Source organism: Danio aesculapii, chromosome 6 (genome assembly GCF_903798145.1).
Source record: "Danio aesculapii chromosome 6, fDanAes4.1, whole genome shotgun sequence".
In the NCBI taxonomy this organism is placed as follows: domain Eukaryota; kingdom Metazoa; phylum Chordata; class Actinopteri; order Cypriniformes; family Danionidae; genus Danio; species Danio aesculapii.
In genome coordinates this window covers 47690173-47707728 of record NC_079440.1, presented here as the reverse complement: position 1 = coordinate 47707728, position 17556 = coordinate 47690173, and the positions used below count along the sequence as shown (strand labels likewise).

Below are 17556 nucleotides of genomic sequence, written 5' to 3'. Positions count from 1 at the left end.
TTGTACTATACATAAGTACTGTCCATGCAGTGCACTCACCGGCCACTTTATTTAGTACACCTTAATAATTTTGACCTTATAATGGTCTTAAAATAAAAACTGCTTTTATTCTAGCTGAAATAAAACAAATAAGACTTTCTCCAGAAGAAAAAATATGATCAGACATACTGTGAAAATGTCCTTGCTCTGTTAAACATAATTTGGGAAATATTTAAAAAAAGAAAAGAAAAAAAAAAAAAAATCAAAGGGGGGCTAATAATTCTGACTTCAACTTTATATATATATATATATATATATATATATATATATATATATATATATATATATATATATATATATATATATATATATATATATATATATATATATATATATATATATATGTACATGTACATATACACACACATATGTATATATATACACACACATATATATATTTACACACACACACACACACACACACACACACACACACACACACACACATATATATATATATATATATATATATATATATATATATATATATATATATATATATATATATATATATATATATATATATATATACATATATTATACTTATATATACTTATAATACTATATAATATAAGTCTAATAGATTGTTAGACTCATAATATTAAACTATGCATTACTTTAGGAACATTTCTTATTATTATCATCAATGTTGAAAACAGTTTTGCTGCTTATTTAATTTTCTTTTTGTGCTACCCATTATGCATTACCAATCAAATCTATAATGTTATAATATTGCCAAAGGCATAATGCTAAAAAGTCAGCTCTTTTGATTTTTCAGCATTGATAAATTTATTAACCATAAATAATTGAACACTAAAACCTATTTATTTTTACTAAGCACTAAATCAGCATATTAGAATGATTTGAGCAGAATTTATTGTCTGCATCAGTGTGTACATTTGAATGTGTATATGTAGTATACAGTATTTACCATTGTAAGCTACAGTGTGCTTTAGCTATACTTTCTGCTTAGGCCTGAGGGGCTGTAGATGTCAGTTTACGCTGTATGTGCAGCCTGAGACCCGTAACTATTGCTCTATATGTATTGAAGAGCCTGTCGTTCAGCTTCCATTTACAGATTTGGTCGGTCAGCCTCAGGCTTTGGAGGCCCGAGGAAGTCCGAGGCCCCAGGGCACTTACTCTACTTCGTCTAAACACTACAACACTTAAGTTTTGTTATTACTGGCCTTTTCCTGATCCATGTACAAATATCCCTCTCTATACTACCAAGACACAAACAAAAACTACAAGCATAATAAATACAGAACTACAGAAATGCTGTTAAAAAGTTTTGGATGGGGTTACCATACCGCAGGGCATGTCAGCTTCCCTAGACGCATTTCTTGTCAACTACTGTACTTGTGTGCATTGTTAGAACAAAAAGCAGTCTAGACTTACGTGGCTTCTTGGTGGTGATGCTGATGGGGGTGCTGGAGGGTCCGGTGCCTGCGCTGTTGTGTGCTCTGACCGACACCAGATAGACTGTACTTCCCTTCAGACCTGTGATATTGACTGAACTTTCAGTGACTCGAACTCTCTCTGCATCGCTCTCTGGTGACCCATCCTCTAACCACTGCACCTGGAATGGTTAAGGGGACATTTAAAGTGCATATTAAAATGTGCCTACTATATGCATATATAATGTGTCTATTAAATCTGTTATAATATCCCTAAACATAAACCTCACAAAAAAGTGTGTCTAATTTTGAATAATAATACTTTAAAAAATGTCTGGTAAAGATTTTAAGCCTTTTGATGTTTACATTGTAGAGTAATACCAACGCACTCTCACAGCAATTCATAACTTTTTAATTTAGTGCTTAATTAGTATGAATTTGTACGATCTAATTCATAAAATTTAGCACGTCATCACCCAATGATGGTTGGGTTTAGGGGTGGGGTTGGATGCCACGCCTCCTTTTTAAAATCTTAGATTTTCATACGACTGATCTTATGCGAATTCATCCGAATTAGCCACTAAACTGACAAAACGTAAAACACTTACGTTTTCTCGTGAGATCAGGCTGGTAATACCCATGTCATTATACACACTCATGTCCTCATGAACCAGTCCAGACATTAGCTGCGTCTCAAATGGTATACTATACACTATGCACTCATGCACTATGTACTTATGCACCTACACACTCAACAGCATAGTATATGTAGGTAGTGTCGTCCCAAATGGAACGTTTCCTTGATGACGTTTGGCGGTTGCCAAATCAGTAAAATAAATGACCAAACTTTCAAATAATACCTGCCATGAGTATAACCGCATTCACCATCGGGAGGCGCTATAATCACTCTCATAGGAGAATTTTGCTTTCACCATCCAAAATAAATAAAGTTAACATGTGCGCCCGATAGTTCCGCCCCTTCCGTTACGTGTGCAAACCTGCGGTCGTTGAGTGCATGAAGTGTCCATCATAACACACTTCATTTTACCGGCTGAATAGGGGCATCTACCGGATAATTAAAGTTCACTTATTATTTTTAGAGTTTTCAGAGTGAACGCACTACTTACACTATTTATACTACAAAATGGCTCAGAATAGTGCATAAGTCTGCGATTTGGGACGCAGCTATACACTTTTTTTTTTAACAATACTGCAGCTTTTGCAGGAATTGTACAATAATGCACATATATTAGGATTTCAATTGATTGCAATTTAAATGAATGATAAATCATTTTTTTTTACATCTAGATGTTTGGGGAATACTTGAATAATTTAAAATTATATTCTGTGATTGTAGATGATTATCTTATTTGCTAATGAAATTTGCAGTCAGAATGCATGATTATGGCAATTTTTTTATGATGTTATTTTCTTTTAAATCAAAATCACACGTTAAATTGGCAACTCAATACATGATATTTCTATATGCACGAATCGGAAATGAATGCCATTATTGAGATTATTAAACGTAAATTTCACACATTTATGTTTTTGACAAACATTGTGACGATGTTGATATTTAGCATGGAAATCTGCATAGAAGCAAGATAATAATCTAGAAGAATAATCCTCTTGAATAAGCTACTACTTTTAATGCTCCAATGAATGGTAAACAATAGTAGATCTGCAAACTGCAAATGCATATTTTAAAAGTGGTGGTGGCATTACCCATGAAAGAAAAAGATAATTCTGATTGAGCACAATTTGAATAGTCTATATATTATATACACTGCATGTTCTAGATCAATACTGGTACATAAAACTCATTTATAAAACACTTACAGTTGAAGTCAGAATTATTAGCCCTCCTGAATTATTTGCCCCCCTGTATATTGTTTCTGTTTAACGAAGAGAAGATTTGTTCAACACATTTCTAAACATAATAGTTTTAATAACTCATTTCTAATAATGATTTCTTTTATCTTTTCCATGTGACAGTACGTAATATTTTACTAGATATTTTTCAAGACACCAGTATTCAGCTTAAAGTGACATTTAAAGGTTTAACTAGGTTAATTAGGTTAATTTGGCAAGTTAGGGTAAATAGGCAAGTCAGACAATCGAAAATTGTCTAAGAGGGCTAATAATATTGACTTGAAAATGCTTTAAAAAATTTAAACTGCGAATTAATTTCCTTAGTTCTATGATTCCGTTACCCACTCCAAAAGAGTTGGCACAAACTTAACTATGATTCTTAAGTTCATATAGAATGGCAAGCAGCCTAGATTAAAAATTGAAACTATACAATGTACAAAAGATAATGGGGGACTAGCTCTTCCAAATTTTGAATTATACCATAGGGCTTTTCAAATAAAATGTATTCATGTTTGGCTTAACCCACTCTCTAGAGTTCCTTGGAGACAAATTGAAATGAAATTAGCTGATAAATATAGATTACAAGATATTCTGTTCTCTGGGCTAAATAAAAAAGCAGTGTATGCAAGCTTTTGGTCCAGTTATTGGCAATGCGATGGTAAATTTTAGATTAATGGAAAAATACATTCTTTATTCAAATAAATGGCACATCCATACACCTATTTGGAATAATAATGATCTTCGATCTAGGGGTGCACCATTTCTTTCAAGGAAATGGATGCAGAAAGGCATTTTTACACTAAAAGATATTTCTGGTTCTAATGGCATATTAATTTTTTAAAAACTTTGGCCGTGCAGGCCTATGGGGTTCTCTGGAGGGACAATCTCCCCACTCATCCAATCATTGCTTGGTTTAATCTGTCCTCCGCCAATCATTTTACCTCAAGGATGTACAGAAAGGCCTTATCTTATCTAAAATTATTAAATATCCTGTACCAATGAATCCTTCCATTCTTTTACTGAGCGATGATTCTACGTTGAACCTCACCAAGTTACAAAAAGCTGTTTGGCTGGCTGGCTGGCTTAACTTCTGCAAAAAAAAACTACTATAGCCCAACATTGGCTGCCTCCACATAATTTGGACATGTACAAGTGGTTGGTACAACTTCAGGACATTATAATGTTCCTGATTATAATCCACAGCTCGAATGAACTTGGTACAAATGAGTACATTAAAGATCTGTCCTTCAGCTACTGACAAAATCTCCTTGTTTATTGCACAAAGCAATGATATGATATAATGATATGTATAATTGATACTTGATACGGTATTTTGTTTATGTTTTTATGTTAATTTCTATTCATTGGATACCGCAGTTTTAGGAGACCGCAGGGCGGGTTGGGGTATTTAAATTGATATATTTCATTATATAGTTTTTTTTTTTTAAAACTGCTTTTATTCTAGCTGAAATAAAACAAATAAGACTTTAAAAATATTTGAAACAGAAAAAAAATTAATTCACACAAGGGCTAATTATGACTTCAACTGTATTTTAACACTTATTTTTGTTTTCCTTATTTCACAAACCATGCTTTAAATGTGTACATTTTCAGAATGTATAACTATAAAACAAACACATATTAAAGGGTCAGTTCAAAGAACATACTATTTTTCATATATAACATCTTTGTAAAATGCACCAAAGAAACCTTTAATTTAAAGTCCCCATGTACCGAAGCTGCGACCATTATTTGTTTTCATATTGTAACACAGTTCCTAGAGAAACTGAATATTAAATGACACAACAGTGGGCGTGGCTTGTTTTTTCTATTGTGAGCTGTTGGATGTAGTAAAGTAGGCATTTCATTCAGAAAGTGTTTGAGGAGAGTTATTACAACCTAACAGACTCCGCCTGCTAGGGGTGTTCAGTTCCGTGATTTTTGGAGTCGACTCCGAATCTCAACTCCTAATTTTGGAGTCAGTAAAATCGACTCCGGAATAGACTCCATTTACATTCACTTATAATAGCACAAGGATTAAACATGCTGTATCATATCACGCTTTACACACTGCAACTGCGTCAATTGCAGCTTTATAATATGTAGTTCCCCTCTGGTCAGACAAGCCAGCAGTTTAAATCATCTGCTGTTAAAATAAAATAGTTAGCCTACACTTTTTAACAACATATTTTAATTGTCTAGTTTAGATAATTTAGAAAATTACATTGCAATCGTGGAGACAGAAAGTTAAAGCATCAATTTATTATTGAAATGTTTAATAAAAAGATGTGTAGCAGTTCATTAACAAGGAAAAAAAAACTATTTAGCCTACAATGTTTTAAAAAAAAATCATAAAAGAGTCTAAATATATTCTTAATATAAATGTTTGATACTTGAATACTAGGCCTACCAAGTGAATGAAATAATCTGGAGTAACAGACGTTCACACAAGGCACCACACCCCAAATCTCTGGTTGTTGATTTCTTTATATTTTTAATGGCGGCAGATGCTCCAACCGATCAATAAATAAAATAGCTAGATTTTCAATTTGATTTAATGCCCAGTTAAATATTAAACCACCTACACAAAATGTTTAACTTAAATAATTTATGCATTAACAAATCTAAAATAAAAATATAAGCAGCTTGACAGACTGTGGCTCAACAAAATATCATACATACAGATCATCAGATCATACAGATCAAGGTTTGCCTTATGGGAATTTGAAAGTGAAAGCAAGCTTCATCTTCATCAAACATCAAACTCATTCAAAGTGGGTGCCTTCGGTGTTCATCGTGCTCAAGATTGAGTATTATAACTGTAGAATGTAACTGCTTTATTCAGAAGGGTTTGAAAAAACAGACTCGACTCTGGAAGTCGATTCTGGTCCTGAAGTCGATTCCGGTACTAGGTCCATTGAGAGTCGAGGAAGAGACTCGTTTGGAGACAACTCCCCATCCCTACCTCCTGTTCACTGTTTCTGTTTGTTGTCAAAACTGACCATTGCAGCAGTGTGATTAAATATGTTAGCCACGACCAATTTCTAAGATATATCTTATATAAGATATAAGATAATCTGACAAATTAACTGAAAAAAAAAAACAGGAAGCGCATTTACATGGAGTTGCCATATGGCAACATGATATTTATGTTCATTTCACTGCCACTGTTTCTTTAAGACCAACGTTCTATTTTTTTGTTGGAAAGAGAAGACCGTAGTTTTGCCAATGTGTTTTTCTGTAGCACGATTTCTGACAGCCTGGCATTTATTGGGATTAGTTGCTGAATGTGAATGAAAACATCACTAAAACAAAGGATAAAATTATGTCAGATCCACAAAAAAAAAAAAATCCTTTTTAAAATTTTTTTTTGTAAACTGATCAAATGTATGTGCTGCCAAATGGCAACAATGTGCAATAGTGGAATGTGCAATATTGCAACAGCTTAGCTAGCTAGCAAGGTCAGCTGTGATCTTTTAAGTTGTGACAATAACAACATGAATGCTAGTAGAATAATATTGATTAGTCATATGGCAATGGCATTTGAATTATGAATAAAATCTAAGTTTAATGGCAATACCTTTCATTAGATATGAATACAGAGAACAGTGTATTAGCGAGCACCACCATGTTCTATGGTGAGTGAAAGAAGAAAAGGACAGAACTGGCTCTTCCTGCAGATAAGAGTGAGGATGAGATAGATTTTAGTGACCATGAGAAGGATGCAGATTGGACATTTGATAAGAGCAGTGGTGGCGACATTTCAGGTAAGCTAGCTCAGAGGCATATAAGACAGGCGTAGTATAGTATAATATATAAACATTGTTAGTTAGTTAGTAGCTACATTACTTACAGGAGAAAATATTTATAATTACTGTATGTTGTATAAATGATAATACAATATTATTTTTGTTTTCAATATTATTCAGGAAAAAAGAATGGAATAAATGAAATTTGTTGGAATATGAGTTGTTGGAAAGTGTGTATAAGGTGTCATTTATAAGTTCTGTGTTAAAGCTTATAATACTGCAACACCAATTAAATCATTTCAAACAACAAAATTATTCAATATAAGGAAAAATTCTAAATTTTAAATTTCTAAGTTAGATCCACTGTTGGACGTTGTTTCCATATGGCAACATATCATAAAGTACCTAAATAAAAAAAAAAAATCCTAAATTTTTTTGTACAGTGCTTCAAGTTAAGCCATTCTAAGAAAAGAAAAACAAGTATTTTTTAATAGAGTTATCATAATGCATTCAGTATATTAATGACATGCACAGATGAATTGTTCACCACAAAACTAGCAATGTGAGCTAACAAAATCATATGGTTAGTTTGGATTTCTTGAGGACTTTAACTTTGAGTTAATTTCATTATAAAAGTCACAGAATTTTTTATTAGATAAATGGTATAGAAATACGTTAGTCTGAAATGAGCATTATACTTCTGCTTGAATAAGTGTGCCTCCAACCAAACTGCAAAGAAATCGACTTGAGAAGAATGTCATTTTGTTCCAGCATTAGGGTTCAATACACTAACTCTGTGGCAAAGTCACTGTGACTCGCTTTTTTTTTTTTTTTTTTTTACTGCGTTCAATAAACATCTGCACACAGCAGCAAGGGACTCTGTGAGTATTTGTGGATTTTCATATGTGCTTTTTTTTAACAACCCGAAGCTGTGAACGACTTTGTGGTTTCGCCACGGAGCAACCATGTGACCTGGGATTTCTCGCGGAGGCTCGTTCAGGTTGGAAGGAGAGAAATGGGCAGAATCCTGTGGGTTTCTCACGTCGAGAGAAACGACCTAGCAGCTGAAGTGTTTGCAGGAGGGGGAATTGATGTATGATGTCCACACATCTGAAAGGTGATTTATATAAGTGCCCAGAAAGCCTGGGTATTGGCGCTCCCCGGGAGACAGGACCAGCTGTGAGAAGACCTCTTCATTCTGCAGATGAGATTGTGAAAAATGTGGCCGGGGGATCGCCGACTCTTGCTGGCGAACAGGAAATTGCACGCCTTGCCATCAGCGCAGTGCATACATTACGGGATCTGATTGAGGTGATGCAGTGTGAGGTCAGAGCCTCCTTTTTTTTCCCTCTCTCCATCCATTTATAGTGTTTACGCACCTCGTAGCCTGTTATCCGTCCTTTGCTGCCGGTTTGGTGGGCGGGTTCCCAAAATACCTCGATCTCAGACGCGGACAGAGTGCGGGCCCAGACTCTCGGAGGAGCTGCTGATGGTTCTGGATGTGGAGTCAAATAACAGTGACATAAGAACATTAGACAGTTTACGGCATTCATCCAACACACATTTTATTTCCATCCAACATCATTCATCCAACATTGATTTTTAATGCAAAATATGAACGGTGAAAAAAATGCACCTGTCGATTTTTGGATTTTTTTTTCAGTTTTATAAAAAAAAAAAAAAAAAAAAAAAAAAAAAAAAAATTTAAATATATTTTTTGTAGATTTCATATGTTACATATTTTTAAACGCTATATTCTCAACATACAAACAAACAAAAAAAATCTTACACTGAGCTATAAAGACTTCACTTCAGCAGCACTTAAAAATACCAAATTTTACATTAATACATATCTGTATTTTGAAAGATTTTATTTTTAATAAAGGCATATTTTCTACATATTTTACATAATTGAGAAACAATCTTCATCCGTTTCACACCACATGTGCTGGAAATTCTCACAATGCAAATGTAACAGGTATGGAAATTATACAGTAGTTCACTTTATTTATAGAATTACAGGTCCCACTTTATTTTAAGTGTCCTTAACTACTATGTACCTGCATCAAAAAAATTAAATAAAATAAATACAATGTACTTACTCTGTTCATAAAGTATTTGAGAACACTTATGGTGCTCTTGTGTTGGGATACAGGTATGGTTATGGACAAGTTTGGTGGAATGGGTAGGGTTAAGGTTGGGTTAAGGTGTAAGGGATCATCAACAGTGTATTCAAAAATGTAATTACAGAAATTAATTACAGATGTAATTACATACAGGTATTTAATCAAGCATAAGTACAATGTAAAAAAACATGTATTTACACAATAAGTACATAGTAACGAACTATTAATTTCGGTGTTAGTACATATTAATTAAGGCCACCTAATATAAAGTGGGACTAAATTACACAAAATGTGTTTTACCTGACCGGTTTATTAAGTATACCTGAGGTGTTTGTCATTTTGCTTCTCCTTTAAATTTTTAAGGAAGCTTCAATTTTAATTTCTATTTTTGCACCCACCTCTTCCCTTTCTGCACTGACAGCACATGGGAGAGGTGGGTGCCTGCTAAGCTCTAATTAATCTTAAATCATCTTTACTTTAAAAATCACTTTTGAAGCTAGTTTTCATGTTTAAATAATATTTATATCTTTATTTTTCCACATAAATTTTATTATTTTTGTGTTTTCACTTAAATTGAGGTTTTGATTTATCTTTGTCTAACTGAAGAATGTGAATGCTAAATGCATCGCACTTTCCTTTAACAGAGAAAAGCTATAGGGGCGAGGACACACTGTAAAATCTGTGCTTTTGTTTATATCAGGCATGTTTTGTCACTTACTGTGAAGTTAATATTATTTGGAGTTTTATTTCATTGACTGCACATAGGAGAGAGAAAAGCTATAAGGGCGAAGACACACTGTAAAATCTGTGCTTTTGTTTATATCAGGAGTGATTACAGAGCCATCACAACTGCTGATATCCATCTGGTTATTCCCACATTAAAAAGAAAACATAACGCAGAATTGCTTACACAAACACATTTTTTAAAAAACGTAAACAACTCACAAAAATCGCTGTATTTTCTTACAACACTTGCAAAAAGAATGGAACACAACGGATATGTTTTAAGAGGACCCAAAAACATGACAGACTCGACTATTCTGTTTATAGTTATTTAGGCTTATAAAATACAATAGCCAATATCAGGATGTTAAAATAAACAAACAAAAACTCACCTTTCAAAGATCACCTCCAACTTTACTGAGCAATATAGTGATGGCACAGCGGCATCCGTCATGTTTTAGGGTCCTCTTGAAACATGTTCCGTTCTTTTTGAAAGTGTTGTGATAAAAATGCAGTGCTTTCGTAAATTGTTTGGTTTGTGAGAAAATGCAGCACGTTTTATTAATTTGTTTGTATTGTGGGAAAATGCAGCTTGTTTTTTTATGCGTTTGGTTTGTGAGGATTTGCAGCACATGTGCTGTCAAAGAGATGAAGATCTTTTCTCAATTTGCTGGCGTTTATTGTAATTGTTTGTGTTTTCTTAAAGTGCAGCACGTTAAGCTCTCTCAGCCACTGTGATATACAACATATTCTAGAAAAAAGTGCACGTTTGAAAGTGGTTGCTGAGGTGTTTTGAGTGGTTGCATAAAGCATTGGTAGTGTGTTGTGAGTGGTTGCTAGGGTACTCTAGGTTGTAACTAGGCAAGCCTCATTTACATGTTTGATCAAATCTTAATACTTAGTAAACATTTCTAGCATGTTATATGACTTAGCTAATCATTAGTAGCATGTAGCTAATCCCTGTTAGCATTTGTTGCATACAGGAAGTCCTGTTTGCTAGCATGAGTCAAAGGGGTCAATGCCAATCTGCCTACAATGTTCTGATGCTGAGATATTGCTGTTAATGGTTGCTAGGTTAGTCTGTTTTGTTGATTTGTTGATGTTGATTGACATCTTAGTAATGCAATGTGTATTTATATAGCGCATTTATCGTGTATGGCCATACACCAAAAGCGGTTCAGAATCATGAGGGGGTCTCTCCACTCCACCACCAGTGTGCAGCATCCACTTGGATGATGCAATGGCAGCCACAGGACAACAGCGTCAGCGCGCTCACCACACACCAGCTATAGGTGGAGTGGAGTGGAGTGACAGTGAGCCAATTCGGTGGATGGGGATGGTTGGGAAGCCATGATGGTTAAGGGCCGGTGGGGGGAATTTGGCCAGGACACCGAAGTTACACCCCTACTCTTTACGAGAGGTGCTATGGGATTTTTAAAGAACAGGGTCAGCACCTTGATTAAACATCTCATCCGAACGATGGTGCTCACTGACAGTATAGTTCATTTTACTGGGGCATTAGGACTCACACAGACTGAGCTCCCCCTGCTGGCCTCATCTGGGTTGACATATCATTTGTCTATATGACACTGAAGCATAAAGATATCAAGCTGAGACTTTTATAAAGGCAGTCTATATATTTCTTCACCATTGTAAGTCAATGTGCAAGTTTGGGATGCTATTGCGCTCAAGGGGTACAAATTACACCCAAGTGTAATGTGTATATTTACACATCTAGACAGCCTCTTCAGATGTGGAAGATCACATGTTTCTAAGAATTTGACTTATTGAGTAATTTTGAGTTATTTGAGTTATGATGCAACAGATTAATCTTAAGTCAAAGGGACTTTTATAAGTTTTTAAAGGTCAAAGGTTGGATCAGTTGGAAAAGATAAAGCATGAATCTACAGCCTATTTCCCTGCTAACTGCGCATTTCAGCAATTGTACTAAAGCATTAAAGCCCTAGGAGGAGATTGATACAGATCAGACGCTGGACACTTTGTAAAAAAAAAAGATGAATAAATAATAAAAAAGTGTAAACGTTTAAGAGTTGTGCTAGAAATGTATGCTAAAGAGCACATATTTAATGAAATACTGCCTCATTACTGCAGATTTAAACAGAAAACTTAATAATACATGTAAAATTACTTTTAAACATGATTGCAACTCTTAATGTAAACCAAACAGCTGTGGAAGTATGGTGATGACTATTAATTATTTTTCTTCACCCTATTCACCTGCAGTGTCTTGCATTAAATCTGCCACCTGTTTGTAAAAAACTAATTGCGCATACTTGCGGATAAAGAAATTACCATCAAAGTGCACTAACACAGCTGTAGAGGGAGTGTAATTAAAACTTGCACTGCATCCATCAGCTTTTGTCATTCTTAAACGATGTCCAATAATGTCCTTTTCCAATTTGCATACAATCAACACAAAAGACAAGCTTATTAACCTTCATCTGCTGAATATACCAGGGCCGTGGGGCTAAACGGCCCCTCTCCGATGTCGTTGTAGACGCCGACTTTTACTTCAAACCGAGTGAGGGGTGGGAAAGTATCGTTTTTATAAACGTATCGTGACGAATCGGCTGAGGCCAGAACGCTTTGTTTCCAGGTGGTAGTGCCAAGAGGACGAAATGCCACCACATATCCAAACTTTTCTCCATTTTGTAGCTCCTCAGGCACAGGCTGTGAAAAGAAAATGAGAATCATACCTGTCATGTGACTCATTTGCAAAAAAATAAATAAATAAATAAATTGTTTTGGTATTAAATTATTCAGCATGCTTGCATTAAATGAAAGTTGGTCAAAATTATAAAAATATTGCTATCTTTAGAGAACACAATATCAATTTTTCATTTTCAGAAGTTTTAAGAAATCTATATTTGGTGTAACCCTAATTTTCAATTACAACACATTAAAAATAAAGGTAATGTGTGTTGTCGATAATATTAATGAAGCAATTTTGTGAGCTTCAGTCATTTATTCCCATTATTTAGAATTAATTGCATTCAAGTATATATATATATATATATATATATATATATATATATATATATATATATATATACATATATATATAAAATTGTATGCAAACCACACAAAAAAATATTGCTGCTTTAAATTTTTTAGTTGAATCAACTTAAAGGTGCCATATGTAAGTTTTTGCTTCTTCAAAAGCATAAAAATACCATAAGATGTTTGCAGATACATGCTAAGTGTACATTCTTGTTTATCTAAAAAACAGTCAGATATTTTGCCTTGAAAATGTCCATTACGTGCCAGAATGTCTGTCTTTGTTTTAGTCCCTTATGGCTCGTTTCCACTGACTGGTACAGTACGCTATGGTACAAGTCACCGTTATCAGGTACCCTTTTGGTGGGCGTGGTATATGACAGAAAGTTTCAGTCGATGTTATTCTCGCTCGAGGAAATGTCAAAGTAAAGCTGTACAGGTCGTTCACATATATAAGAAGCACTTCTCACAAAACAGATGCTTTATACACAAATACTCCTGTATAAATGTTCTTTACTAATTTTTCTATGAACAGAATTTAATTATAATTGCAGATCAATGACGGTGCGAAATAGCCTATTGTAACATCTGCAATTATATAAAATAAATAAATGAATGCAACATCTACAGTATGAACACATACAGATCCTTACAGTCTCTGATATGTTACCAATTACTACACACAGCATACATTTAGTCCTTATTTGGGTTCAAAAACAATATTCAACATAGCCCACAGTCTGTGCAAACTAATCACGCACACCTTATTATCATCAACTCAAGAAGTTCCTTATTTCAAATATAGACGTGATCGCGAGCTCCCTGAAGAAAGCGAAACCACTCGCACTTTTAGACGGCCTTGTAAAACAAAAACAGGACACGGCAGATTTTGTTCTTCTTGGCTTTGTGGCTGTACATCAAGACAACGACAAGGTTTGTTTGAGCTCGGGTTGACCATGGCTCATTATTATATGCATATAGTCTTACGATGTAATGTCTCGACTGTGTATTTAAAACATGGTGATTCCTTTGTTTTCATTCTGGCTCCCCCTTTTGGGTACCTTTTAGTCCTGCTTGGTACTCTTTGCAAATAGTGGTATGGTACGGTTTGCTTTTAGGTACCTTTTGACAGTGGAAATAGCATAAAAGCATACCGAACCGAACCGTACTGTACCACTCAGTGGAAACAGGTCATTAAACCTGTCCAATATCAGTTCAGCCAATTATATTTCAGCACCCTGGGTTGCCTTGGTAAAAAACAACGTATTTCATTCATTTAGTCAGGAAGGCTCTCAAAGCATGTGTCCGTAACCGAAATGCAACCTCCAGTGGACAGTAGCAGACTCCGAAATGAGGCACAGATTCAGAGTTCCACATTAGGTTATTAATTAGCAAATAATATAAATATTACGGAAACATTAGTTGAGCAGGTTTAATTGTAACCCTGTGTCCTAACTACAAGCTATGTGATGAGATCTGCAGTGATAAGCAATTATGCTTTTTGCACCAGACGAAAGACAGCAGAATTTTAAATACAGCCATTCAGAAGCACAGAATAGTGAACTCACTGCACTCCAACAAACCGGAAAGGTTTATAATCTCATTTATACATATTAAACCTCTTTAACATTATTAAATGTAGATGCTGAATCACTTATATGTTTTGGCATACACTCACAGTTTTAAAGTTGCATTTAAAATGGTATATATTATTTTCAAGATCTGAGGTGAACTATCTGCTGCTGCTTTCAGTAGTATGGCAATAAATGTCATGTAAATGTCACTCAAACTCACATTATTAGCATTCAGCACTGAATAAAGCACATGAGGTGTACCTGAGGTGATCATTGTCAGTTTTCTGTTGTTCAGCTACAAGAAATAGAAGCCTAAAATATAAATTTGAGGTGTTGGTTAGAACAAAAACTCATTTTAATATGGAAAATATTCCTTCTATTGTGCGCCGTTGCTTTTATTTAGAACACAACTTAAATCAGCCTTTAGGCTCAATTGTCAGGCACGCTCCTGTTGGTGTCGCCAATTTGGCAACCTGTGCTTGCACTGGGTGTGAAACCTACATACTGCACCTTTAACTTTTCTAGTCGTCTCAACTTACATCAATCAAACTGACTCAAAATATTAAGTTAAACTTTGTATGACTTAAAAAAATATATTTGAAACCCGATTACCTCATTAAAATAATTGAAAGCAACATGCAAATATTTGTTCTTTTGACTTTTTATCATGAAATTTTTTTTACAGTGATCATAGAAATGTATTAGTGGATGAACAAATAAGGGCTTTATTTTGTCTGTGCTTGTTTTCATTTTTTGATTTCTTTTGCTGTTGAATAGTTATTTTAAAATAAGGTGAAAATAATGTGGTCTAACAGCTTAAACAAAGACATATATTTATAACCTTAAGACAGTCTTTATGTTAGTAGTCGTATGAAGCTATTCTCTTTGGACAAAAGCGTCTGATAAATGACTAAATGTAAATGTAATTCAGACAATCAAATTTAAGCAGCAAAGCAAACTATTTTACTAATTCTATCATTATACACACAAAAGCTTTGTAAAAAACAATAGCATGCTTTGTTCTCCTCAACAAGTCTCATGATTTGAGGTGTCAGTCAAGCCTATACAGTAGCTCAAACTTTATAGGGTAATAGTGTTATTCAAAGTACAGGCAAAACTGCATTAAAGAAAAATCATTCAGCTGACATGGCGTTATATTAAAGCAAGCTGACAAGTAATTTTCCATGCTAGATTTACATTGTTGGCTACATAATCTGAAACGCACTGAATGTAAGTAAATAAAGTTGACAGATTTAAGCGCTACCGTGTCAGTCAAGAAACCCCTGGACTTTAGGGAAAAAATAAAAAATAAAACGTGCTGTAGTTTGAAAGTAATACTGTATTTAAACACGCCGCTGAATATCTGCTGTGACAGCCGGTGAGATTACGAGGAAGCCATTGATAAACATTGTCGTTTCAGATTTACTGGTTTGAAAGCTGTCTCATATCTGCGTCTTCATTATGATTTACATACCAGAGGGAGCAATCCCACTGAGGCAAAGAGCAAAGACGACAGCGCTGCCTTTTAATTAAACCTTGTCTAATTCCAACCACGTCAGCGTAGAGAATTCCCTCCGAATCCAATTCAGGATAGCAGACTGATTTGAAAGACGCTCCTGTCACAATAAAGAACGCTGAGCTCACCTCCCAAACAATCACGAGTTCGCCTCTGCTGCCTCCGCCTCCACTCACGTTAGCTGGAGCCACTTCAGGATCTGAACAGAGAACAGTAGAAATGGCCTTTATACCTGCGGGACTGCCGGCAAATCCCAAAACTTCCTTTTTCCTAAAGCAGCGGCTCAATAGTTTTTTCAAAACCTTTCAAAGGAATCTGAATGAGTTGTAATGCACTTTAACAAGCAGTGATGGAAAGAGTACTGAAAAATCATGCTCAAATAAAAGTTTCATTGCTTGCAAAGTACAGTAAAAGCGACTGTCTAGTCCAAGTAGAAGAAAATAATCTAAAAATACAAAGGAGTACATTGTGATAATTACCACACCTTATACTCTGAATTAAAAATGTGCTTTAATCAATGTCATTTTCTTTTAAGGGTGCTTCCAAGTTCCAAGTTAAATTATTTGCCATTCGTGGAATATAATTGTGAGATTCATGTAATTAATTTGAGAACCCGTTACATTAATATATGCACTTTCTAAATTTCTAAGTTAGATCCATTCTTGGACGTTGTTGCCACATGGCAACATATCAAAAAGTTCCTTAAAAAATCTATTTTTTTGTACAGCACTTCAAGTTAAGCCATTCTAAGAAAAGAAAAACAGTCCAATTTTTTTTTGTTGATAAATTTATTATAATGTGTGCAGTACAGCATTATTAGCCCACTGTTTATTTTTCCCCAATTTTTGTTTAGTGTAGAGAAGATTTTCTCAACACATTTCTAAACATAATAGTTTTAATAGCTCATTTATTTTATCTTTGCCATGATGACAGTAAATAATAAAATAAATAGTAAATAGACAGTAAAATAAATAAATAAATAAATAAATAAAATAATAATAATAATAATAATATATATATATATATATATATATATATATATATATATATATATATATATATATATATATATTACAGTTACAGGAGCGGGAGTAATTTTAAACAGGAGTGGGATAGGAGTGGGAGTCATTTTACTAGGAGTGGGATGCGAGAGGATTTAAAAAAAAAACTTTGGTCTGGGAGTGGGACAAGACAAGATTTCCTTCTGTGGGAGTGGGACGGAACAGGACTGAAAATCCACTCCCATGTCATCCTCTAATATACAGTAGTGTAGATAGCATGATACATGCAAGAGTCGTATACTAAATTTCATTTGTTTCCCTCAGTGCAAATAACTGTGTTCTATTATAACACATTTACACATCCTGGGAGAAAACTAAATAAAAGTAAATAATGTCCAATTCCCCAGGCAAATAGAAAACTAATAACCATAATTATAATTATTAACACTAAATAGCTATATATACCATAATCCCAGATAGTAATATGCCAAGTCTCCACTAATTATGACAAAAAAACCTGTAGATTAACTGTAGATTT

The 17556-nt window shown here is 34.3% G+C and overlaps 1 protein-coding gene across 2 annotated transcripts in view; it reads right to left on the bottom strand.

The window, feature by feature from the left end:
• LOC130231029 (contactin-4) overlaps positions 1 to 17556 on the bottom strand; it is a 212125-nt gene that overhangs the window by 15840 nt on the left and 178729 nt on the right. For both annotated transcript variants that reach the window (XM_056460398.1, XM_056460399.1), the window contains 4 exons: positions 16146 to 16216; positions 12366 to 12600; positions 8440 to 8555; positions 1438 to 1618 (listed from right to left, as the gene is read on the bottom strand). In XM_056460398.1, the coding sequence (XP_056316373.1) occupies positions 1438 to 1618; positions 8440 to 8555; positions 12366 to 12600; positions 16146 to 16216 (603 nt within the window). The remainder of the gene's footprint in view (positions 1 to 1437; positions 1619 to 8439; positions 8556 to 12365; positions 12601 to 16145; positions 16217 to 17556) is intronic.